Source organism: Cynara cardunculus, assembly GCF_001531365.2.
Source record: "Cynara cardunculus var. scolymus isolate 2C chromosome LG 5, CcrdV1, whole genome shotgun sequence".
Taxonomy (NCBI): domain Eukaryota; kingdom Viridiplantae; phylum Streptophyta; class Magnoliopsida; order Asterales; family Asteraceae; genus Cynara; species Cynara cardunculus.
The window spans coordinates 2,428,488-2,439,416 of NC_037532.1; the positions used below are offsets into that span (position 1 = coordinate 2,428,488).

A 10,929-nucleotide genomic window follows, 5' to 3' on the forward strand; every position below is an offset into this window, starting at 1 on the left:
GTATTACCCAAATTTTTATTGGAAGGGAGTAGGTAACAGGAGATGTGACTCACTCGGCTCGCCCTTCACATCCAAATCCTTAATCAGGCAAACTCGGTTACTGCGCCATTCTTTGCCACGCGCCACCGCACAGGGCTGACAATGACAGCCATATCCTCTATTGCCACCATGTTCCCGACCTCCATTTGCTGTTCTTCACGATCCGCATCGTCAATTCACTGCTCCACTACCTCCAGGTGTCTTTCTTCACTCGCTCATCGCATTATTCACCTTTATTCCGGTATATAAACTCATCGGAGCGATATTCAGGGTAAACATGTCGTCAACGTCGACTCCGCCTGAAACTCCAATCGTGGTACGTATTTCTATGCGTTTCCTTTCCATGATTGATGTAGTTGTGATTGGGAATGGATTCTAATGGTGTTAACAACGCAGCTTGGAGTTGGTGGTGTGGCCGTGGATCTATTGGCGACTGTGGCTTCTTATCCTAACCCTGACGACAAGATCAGAAGCACCAGCATGAAGGTAAAAATCTAGGTGATCTATTTGTTTTATTTGGAGATTCATACTGGTAGAGTGGTAGTTAAAGTTTGATTGATACTCCATTTGTTTAATTTGGAGATTCATACCGGTAGTAAAACTCTATTGATGCTACAGTTAATTTATGAATCAAATCACTACAAGTTTGTTCGAGTTCGACTACTGAAACTTTTATAATAGGAATTCAAAATTTGTGATTTGAGTGTTACTTTTATTTTGTACTTGTGATTGATTCAATTCCTCTAACGTTCAGTTACGGTTCTATTGGACGTCTGTGGTTCATTGGCAAAAATATGTTCAAGTAGATTATACCTTTAAATTGTGAAGTTGTATATGCCTAGCCACGTGTAAGTGATGTGTGAAATCTTTGCCTACGGTTATGCAATGGCTAGCTGATATTTTAATGAACTCAAATGGCTRTTGCAAGAACTTTATAGTTTAAACTCGTCTGTAATCACTAAAGTTCAACGGTCTCTATGCAACCGTACTGTTTTTTCTTCTGTAATTGAGATTTAAGTTTTCCTTGAGTGCTTCATATTCTGCTTCATGTTTTTGTTGTTGGAACAGTCAAAATAGTTGTGAACTATTTACTCTCTGAATCAAAGAAATGACCGTTGTGGGGGTGTCAAATAAGTTAAGGAACTCTTGTCCATCATGTTTGCACTCCATTTCAACTATGTCTATCTTTATCACTAAAGGTCTCGAATTTAGAAGTTGCTTTTGGCTTAAAAATTAGCATCATCATTCACTCAAGTTTTCTCTTAGGTTCAAGGAGGTGGCAATGCAGGAAATGCTCTAACTTGTGCAGCTCGTCTGGGATTAAATGCCAGGCTGATATCCAAGGTATGCAAATATGCACATTAAATATGCGGGAGACTTCACACTAGAACTAGTTATGTGTTTTAAGTTGTGATTTGGTTGCTAGTTGTAAGTTCCTGTTACAAACTGATGCAGCGTATGATATTGAACCAAAGACTAATCTCATTGATTCTGTGAATACCCAAACATTATCTCTTCTAACGCTCGTAGATTCAACGAATATCGAACCTTAGTCTTCAAACTCGAATTCGCTGATAACTCAAAATTTGGATGGAAAAATTAAAGTTTCTGTATTGATCGAATGACCATCCATGTGACACCTTGAACATGTAAATAAGGAGTTGAAAAGGAAATGGGCTTGAAAAGTTGATGGGCCTACCAGAAAATCCCAAACTGAAAATGGAAAAATAGCAAAAAAAACACAAAAGGTCCCAAAAACATGTTTAAATGACGTTTTTAGGCCTCAAAAACATCGTAGGCCCCTTCAGGTCCTACCCAGGGTGTGCTCCTCGTTCCAAGCTTCAAATCAGCATATAGGGGCCTGAAATAGAATCCACAGCAAAAGTTATGCACTTGTTAACCAGGTCATGGACCTGCAGGAACAATAGGGCCATGTCCACCAAGCCAAGGCCCGCACCACAAACATAATGAGAAAAGCTGAAAAGGAGAGGGGGGGAGACGAAGATGATGATTGTAAATGCCTAACAAGCAAAAGGGAAAAGGGAGTGGGGAAGGCACGGAGGGGGAGGGGGTGGTAGAGAGAGAGAGAAAGAGAGAGAGCACAAGTCAGAGGTGTCTCTGTTGTGTTTATGTATGTCCAATAGTCCATTCTGTTATTGTATCTATATCCCATTTTCCTCAGAAACAGTTGTCCGCATATGAGCTGGTACTTTTTTTCTTTCTCTCTTTCCTGATCGTTTTAGACTATCTTAACTATTCTGAAGTGTTCCCCATTGCTCAAATTACTTGTCAGGTTGCCAATGACGCTCAAGGGAGAGGAGTATTGGAAGAATTACAAGTTGATGGTGTAGATGTCTCTTTTTTTGTGGTAATGAACATAGCTGTTGAAGAGAATAAAATATACAGGGCAATGTTGTATCATATGATTAGGTTAATACTTTCTAGTCCCTAGTCATATAATTGTTACTCTCACATGATCCCACGTGGATTTGTGTATACAAATAGAATTTATAATGTTAATTTCAATAGATTGTACAAACTTTTGTTATAGTGGTAGGTAGCTTTTTTGGATAATCTTCATTAAAAATATATCAACTTGATCTTTCTTGTTTGCAGGTTTCCGAAGAGGGAAATTCACCATTCACCTATGTCATTGTGGATAATCAAACGTAAGGATACCTAACCTATGTACCGATTCATTTTTTCTCCTCTTGTTACCTCCATGGTATGACCAAGTGACCAACTATTTTCTGCAAATGCTCAATTTGATTAGTTTCCTCAACCATGGAAAATTATATGCTCGATATTTTGTTGAATTCTAAACTTGTCATGACTACATAAGCTGAAAGAACTACTGTATTCTAGTTGGTATGCTGAGATATTGCATTTATAAGTGTTATAAGCCATAACCAAAAAGAACAATTATAGCATTTTTAAGTATTATAAGCCATAACGAAAAAGAACAATTACTGCATTTCTAAGTATTATAAGCCATGACAAAAGAAAACAATCGTCTTTTGTACATATCCTAACACATTTACGACTTATTATTGTCCTTTCCATGTAGTCCCAGTTTGCAACCCATTCATGCTCTAGCAAGATAAAATGGTGGGTTTTCTTCTTAACGATATTCCATTTGGATTCCAATGGAGAAAGGGTTGGGTGGGGGTGGGAGTCATCTTCCTTTATTTTGGTTTTGCTTCTCTGAGACCTGGTTATGCATTCAGTAGTGTAGTGCTTCGTACTGAAAATTTTAACTTCTTGCTGGTTGTAGTGTAAAACTGATCGACGTCAGATCTTTTTCAGCATTTGTAGGAAGTTTGTACCTGAAGCTGCAAACCGAAAATAATTTATTTGTTCTGTTGTTTCCAGGAAAACTCGAACTTGCATTCATACTCCAGGGTCGCCTCCAATGATTCCTAGTGACCTCTCCAGCTTAACTTTGTCATCTGCATTAGATGGGGTGAAGCTTACTTATTTTGATGTACGATTGCATGAAACTGCTTTAGTTGTTGCACATGAGGTAAGTGTTGTGGTTTCAGATCTTATTTCTCTTTTAGCTTGTAGTATTCTTTTATTCTAAGTATACACAGTGAATAAAGACACTTTCATCTGCAACTGTGAGGCATTTTATTTACCGAAATCAGCTGTGTAGTTCATCAGCAGCGGACCCAGGATTTTTACCGAGCGGGAATCTTTAATGGATAAAAGGCCTGCCAAGTCTTCTGATGTGTTTTTAGCAGAATTCCAACTTTTCGAGGGATTTTTCAAGTTTTTGGTTGATTTCGAAAGACTTTTTTGGCTGATTTTGAGGGACTTTTCAGTTTTGTGGTTGATTTCAAGGGACTTTTTCGGTTTTTTGTTGATGTTCCTTGTATTTTCTAATATCCTGGAGCACCCTCAAAGTTTCACGGGTGCACCTTTTATACCCAGTTTTTTTTTTTATTTGTGATAATTGGATGAGCAGGTGCACGGGACCTGCTCAGACCTTCATAGGTCCACCCTTGATTGTTCTTGTGATCAGCTTCCCTATAGACTACTCAAATACCAAAATGGAAATAAATTATCCCTGTTAAATGCTACCAGTGCAGGCAAATCGGAGGAGTATACCTATTTTAATTGATGCTGAAAAACTAAGGGATGGATTGGATGATTTTCTATATTTATCAGACTATGTTGTGTGCTCGGCCAAACTTCCACAGGCAAGCTGCTCCTTTGAAAATTTCTGTTTATAGCTTTCTTCCTTTCCAAAAGTACCTGCCTTTTGGTCAAGACAATTTCTTTTTGAATTAAAATGGTGTCCGGCCCCTGGAAATTCCAATTTCCCATCGGCAACTAATCTGAAGCGTTTGAAGCTTTTCTAATGTTACATATCTGCTCATATTTGAATTGCTAGAATATCAAGATGTGAAATGTTGTTTGTGCTAATATTCTATGAATCCTGCTTTAGGTTTCATCAAACACGCCTTCTACCCCAAAGTATTTTTTAATGTAATTTGGCTTCCCCGTGCATATTTGGAAAACGACTAGATAATGTGTCAGAAGACAAATTTACAGAAGTTTAGTAGGTGGTCTTTGTCAATTATCTCGATATTTATCTTGATATTGATCGAGAAGTCTAGTGGACGGTATTTTTCTTGGTTAAAATGGAGGGGGGAGGTCGGTAAGGGGAGTGTGACAACTGACAAGAAGGTCCCACTAAAGTTGAAGGGCAATTCTTCAGGGTAGCCATAACCTTTGGACCAATTATGTTATATGCCGCGGGTCTTTATGGAAACAACTTCTCTACTCCTAGGGGTAGAGGTGACATAACCAACTCCATGTTGGATTCATTGGGTTTGTTTGGTTCGGTTTTTTAACTGATGCTATATAATCTCAGAGGTGTTTACTGAACTTTGTCTTGTTAATCTACTAGTAATGTTTTATTCTGAGGTCTGTCTGCAAAAAGATAATAAATGTTTAGATCGTACTTCTCTCTCCAATAAAGCGAGCTGGATTCATTGACCAATATTCATGTGGTTGCTTTGCTGCATAATTTCAACAGGCGTGGACTAAAGCTCCAACTGTTCCAAGTGCGCTTGTTTCCATGCTCTTAAGGTTGCCAAAGGTTAAATTTGTCATTGTGACGTTGGGTGCAGATGGATGCATAATGCTCGAGAGAAGTATAGTTGATGCATATAACATTTAGCTTTAATCGCCTTTCAACCCCCAATTCTATCTTCTCTTTTCGAAGTATATAATATAGAGAGAGGGGTCAGTTCAAGTTAGAAAGTTAAATATCATGAGAAGGAAAGAAGAAAAGGTTAAGAAAAAAGTTCATATGTGAATCATTGAAAAAATAAAAAAAATAAATCTATTTGAAGATGCATATGTGAACTAACGATACAGATTATTCATATGGATTCACATATGCGCTTTCGATTGGATTTTTTCAATGATCCATACATGAACCTTCCCTTCTCACAATATTTAGCCTTCTTATTTGAACCTTCCAATATATATATATATATATATATATATATATATATATCAAGNAATGATCCATACATGAACCTTCCCTTCTCACAATATTTAGCCTTCTTATTTGAACCTTCCAATATATATATATATATATATATATATATATATATCAAGGTTCTAAAAAGCGCGTTATGGTGCGCCATAACGTCGAGGCGTGGCCTCGCCGCCACGTTAAAGCGTGTGGCATGACTCTGAGGTGTGGCTTGCAGTATGGAGCGTTACGGCGGGTTATACTCGAGGTGTATTCCTGCGTATTATCCCGTAACTCGTAAGGCTTGAGACTTGACCTCCATACCACGCCTCATGCCATTTAGAACCTTGATATGTGTGTGTGTGTGTGTATAAACACGGCAAATACTCACTCACACTTCTCACCTTTGGTGATGTTTGAACCCTTGACTTTCCGGAGGCTAAGATTTATGGGTAATCCGGATACGGGCCAATGACCCTTTGGTCTCAATTCTATCCTTTTCTTTTAGTATCCGATTCTAAATGGCGACAGCTTCTGATGTTAACTTCAGAGGATGGCCAAGCTGAAGAAATGGATGCAGACAATTTAGTTGAACAATTGAGGCAGAAAATTAATAGCGGCAAAGCTGCTCCTACGTGCATTTCATCGGTAAGCCCCTTTTTGTACGTTAATATGCGGCTGATTTATTTGTTCATAAGACTGCTTGAATAATCCAAAACATTAGCATACCTGCAATCATGAAATAAGCAAGTTTATGGTAATAGATTGGGGATCTTCTATAAGACTCGTAAGCTTGTTGTATACTCCCTCTATCCCAAAATAATTGTTCACAATAAAAAAGGTTTACAGTTTAGGAAATGTGTCATCTTTTTAATTAATTAAATGACAATTTTATCCTTGATAATAAAGGTTAATGAATTTCTTCGTCTCATAATTAAGGGTAGAATTGGAAGCAGCAGTTGCTTTTAAAAGTGGATACTTATTTTGAGACCCACTAAAATAGAAATGTGGACACTTATTTTCAGATAGTGAGAATATGTAAATCATCGTGTCACACTGCCCGTCTCTAAAATGGCATGGGAACAGCTTTCCTCCAAAACTCGTAAAGATCAGACTTTGATTTGGGTATACATCAGTTATTATGTATGTTGTAGGATTTCTGCTTGTTTGGCAAACAAAAGCCAGGTTACTCTTTTGAGTTTATTGAACAAGCCTGTTAGGTAAGCCGTAAGCTAACTTTTTTGAAAAGTTAGTTCGGATAGTTTATTGGATTTTTTATTCAATTTTTTCCAGTTATGCCACTTGTATCTTACATAAACGTCCCTTACTTCTTTTTAGGTCATTTACTAAGTCATCTGGCTATGGACCTCCATCCACCTTCATCTTCACCTTCAATTACTTTCACATACCTTCAAAATGAATGAATTTGAAATTTGTTAATAGTTTCAGTCATGGTGATACTTATGGCGTCCGCCCCCNAAAAAAGGTTCCTGGTCAATAGATCCGCAGGATGAAGGTTTGTGTTTTCGTTAAAAACTGTTCTTACCGCAACCGAACCCTAATAAATCATTTTACACGGATGAAAGTTTACTTTTCTCTTGTAACGATGTTTAGTTAGTGACCCATTTAATCTGAAGACTACTATAGTGACAATTAGGGACGGACCCAGTGTAGTGCATACGGTGGCATGGTCATAGGATCATGAAAAGTGCCACCGTATCAATTTGTGGTGTGTCACCGTATATATTTGAAACTATAATGAGGACATAAGATTCCCTTTGTAGAGTTGTTTTGCAAGGCTTTTCTTCCACCCAATACCCGAGTTCGAGTCCCATTAGTTTCATTTTCTTAGTTTTAAGCTTTTAATTTCAGATTCATTATGTTTTTAAAAAACTTTGCAATAAAAGATCTTAACACAGGACCTCACATATGAAAAGCAATGAACTAACCACCAATGTTGATTTTGTTAAAAATATCCATATATTTGTTTCTTATAGTCAAATGGTGCCACCACTTGACAATAACATTTTGCTTCCACGGAACAGGATGTTACAAGATTGCAGGCCAAGGGAGTCGGAACTGTTTGCGGTAGGTTATTTCTTGGAACGGCCGAGAAAATACCGGAATCAGAACTCGTGGATACCACTGGTGCTGGTGATGCATTTATAGGGGCTATCCTGTATGGTACGTTAATGCCACCTAATTTTTCCGTCACAAATCTTCTTATTCTGCTTTTATTCCCCGAGTACCGCCATACGTTGTCCGTACATTCCCGGAGACTGTCCCTAAATTGAGTGTTGACCACCAAATGACATGAGACATGAAAGGCAATAAGACAATTGATTCTTCTATATGCTGCAATTAGGGGTGTCAAGAAGCCGAATCGAGTTGAGTAACCTATTGTTTGAGCTCGAATAACTTATTCAAATTAGTGATCGAGCTCAAGCTTGGGAAAAAATCCAATGTTCGAGCTCGATGCTCGTTTAAAGAATTTCAGTTAAGACATTATGCCTGAAAGGTTCTAAATGACTTGAGGTGAGGCATTGTGTGGCGGCGAGATCAAGGCTCAAGCCTTACGAGTTACGGCAAGAACGGTGTTTTTTAAAGGCTTGTCGTAAGCCGGCATGTGTTAGTGTATTGACTTTTGAATCATACCGTAAAACTAATTAAATTTATATAAAGTAATAAAACTAGAAAGAAAGAAGAACGATTGATGAAAATGATATCAAGAGTGCAAAATCGAGATTAAATCTCTACTCACTACGGGTATGGGAGTAAGCATTTACCTATTTAAGGTTTTAGTTTCCTTATTATGTTTATTTAAGTCTTAGGTCTCGTACATAATTATATCATTCATCCCTCAAATTATATATTAAAAATAACCACACACCTTACAAAATAAACGCGTTGTAACGTGCCATAATGCGTTACAATGTAAGCCAAGCGTTAGAGTGGAGCCATAAGGGTTAATGTGGCGGCGAACCCAAGCCTTGACGCTATAACGCACCATAATGAGACCATAACAAGTTATTTAGAACTATGGCTGAAATTCAAGCTTTATAAGCTCGTTTATAGGCTCGAACTCAAGAGTAGAATTGTTTATTGGCTGGAGGTCTTATTTTGATTGTATGATTTATGAACACATAAATATGTTTGGCTCAAAAAAGTTTATGCTCTAACAACTCAGCTCAGCTTGAAATATTAATTCAAGCTTTTAAACGAGCCGAGTGAAACACTGGTGTTATGAAGTCTGATTCATTAAGTTAAACAAGTTATGTTTTATGTTCGAGATCGAACCCTAGCATGATTAGCTCGTTATAAGCTCGAATCATTAACACCCTAATACCTTTTTTTTTCCTCGATTGAAAATTGACAAGTGTTTTGTTGTTTGTAGCTATTTGCACCAACAAGCCACCGGAACAGATGTTACCCTTTGCAGCTCAAGTGGTTAGTACAAATATCGTTCTCCCTTATTTTAATCCGAAAACTTTGATCTAATATTAATTAAGAGTTAATTATGGAAATGCCCTCAAGATTAATGGAGGAATTGGATGACCGTTAGAGTAGAGGACTAATTCGTTATAAAACAACATACCACGAGCCCTAATCTGTAATAAATGAAGTTTAGAGACCATTTTCGAAAAAACCATAAACTATAGGGACTAAATCCATAATTAACTCATTTAATTAATTGTTATATTGGTCAAAAGATTCCACCATTATGAATTTAATTACAATGTCGTTTACCAAACTCTTATCCGAGTAAGCGCTTACCAAGTAACATTACGTCACCGGATGAATATGGTAAGGACCAAAAATCTTACTCGGTAAGAGTGAGACAAGAACCAAAAATTTTGCAAGTGAGGGCGACGAATCTTACCACGGTAAGCGCTTACCGAGTAAATTGTTGCATACGATGTCGTTTTGTTGGACTAAAATCTTACCCGGTAAGTAATAATAGTGTTAAATTTTACCGGTAAGCACTTGCCGGGTAAGTGTTTGGTAAACGGCCCCTTAATATCTCGTAGAGAAATTAAGATATTTTGACCAATAGTCAAAATACTTTCACGGATATATTTCTACGCCTCTACGGTTGAAATGTTGTTAGGGCAAAATGCATCAAAACGCAACAAAGTTTGTTTTGGTTCTTATTTATTGTTCTTTTTTTTTCTCGATCAATGTATTATTTATAATATAAATTCTATTTAATCTGACAAAGCTTCAAATTTTTCTATCTTTTACTTATTTCGACCGGTGACGTGTAGATTTTGTAACATTTATCAAGTTTTCGTAACCAGKCATTCACTTCAGTGGCAGATCTAGGATTTTTGTCTAGTGGGGGAACCTTTAAGGTAGATTAAAGGCCCGTAAAGTCACCCCGATGTGTTTTTAGTCTAATTCCATTGTTTTCGAAGGATTTTTGAAGTTCTTTTGTCGAATTTGATGGACTTTTTCGGGGGTTTTGATTGATTTTGAGACTTTTTTGGTTGACTTCAAGGTACTCTTTTTGGTTGGTGGGGGCACAAGTGGAAATTATTGGAGGAATTATGGTAGAAAGCTAAAAAAAATTGTTTTTAAACCTAGGTAAAAGAGGAAAAAAATTAATAGGGCCCATCCTCCCACCTTTTACCTGTTAAATCCGTCCTTGATTCACGTCACTAACTGTTACAGAATCAGCAGATTAACGGTCGAATAGGTACAAAATCTGAAGTTTTGAAACTTTTTGACATTTATTGATAAAAAAAAACTTTTCCGTTATGTTAAGAATTAAACGAAACTTTGTTGCATTTTGTGCACATGGGTTAAAAGGATTTTATTTAAGTTATTTTTTCTCATATTGGGCTTAAATTCTGTGTGTATGATGACAGGCAGCTATTGCATGTCGAGCTTTGGGAGCTCGAACGGGTCTCCCGTGTCTCTCGGATCCTCGATTGACGCCTTTTTTAGGGTAGAGGCCCCTTCCGATTCCAACGGCATTGTTGTTGCTGATCGGGTAGGAAAATCGGGGCCTGGCTTTCGGATTTGGCTTTTCGTTCTTGTTTGCTTCTTTGGATATTTTTGGTTCGATTTTCTTCTACTCGTGCCGTTTTAAGACACCATCTCCAATTTCGATGAAATTAAATTAATAAATGTGGAACATTTAAGATATCTAAATAACTCGAACGAAATAACATGGTAATGTATCAGTATACAATAAGTTTGTTTTAGGGGCCGTTTACTTAAACACTTACCCGGTAAATGTTTGCCAGTAAAATTTAACACTATCACTTAGTTATCGGGTAAGATTTTAATCCACCAAAACGACATCGTATGTAACAATTTACCCGGTAAATGTTAACCGTGGTAAGAGTCGTCGCCATCACTTACTGGGTAAGACTCTTAGTTTTTGCCTTCACTCT

At 37.4% G+C, this 10,929-nt stretch overlaps 1 protein-coding gene across 1 annotated transcript; it reads left to right on the forward strand.

Moving 5' to 3' along the window:
- LOC112513309 (sulfofructose kinase-like) lies at positions 1-10,675 on the forward strand. The gene is made up of 13 exons (XM_025119537.1): positions 1-236; positions 310-355; positions 436-525; positions 1,306-1,383; positions 2,333-2,407; positions 2,656-2,708; positions 3,412-3,562; positions 4,131-4,241; positions 5,084-5,201; positions 6,081-6,178; positions 7,576-7,714; positions 8,925-8,977; positions 10,399-10,675. Exons 1-13 carry the CDS (start codon positions 142-144, stop codon positions 10,480-10,482), a joined length of 1,191 nt encoding a protein of 396 aa, XP_024975305.1. The 5' UTR covers positions 1-141; the 3' UTR covers positions 10,483-10,675.
- The last annotated feature ends 254 nt before the right edge of the window (positions 10,676-10,929 follow it).

Excerpts from the sequence above, each read along its gene's own strand:
- LOC112513309 (XM_025119537.1), top strand. The coding sequence starts at position 142 with ATGACAGCCATATCCTCTATTGCCACCATGTTCCCGACCTCCATTTGC. Across the intron at positions 4,242-5,083 it reads GCTCGGCCAAACTTCCACAG|GCGTGGACTAAAGCTCCAAC; the intron begins GCAAGCTGCTCC and ends TAATTTCAACAG. Across the intron at positions 8,978-10,398 it reads TACCCTTTGCAGCTCAAGTG|GCAGCTATTGCATGTCGAGC; the intron begins GTTAGTACAAAT and ends GTATGATGACAG.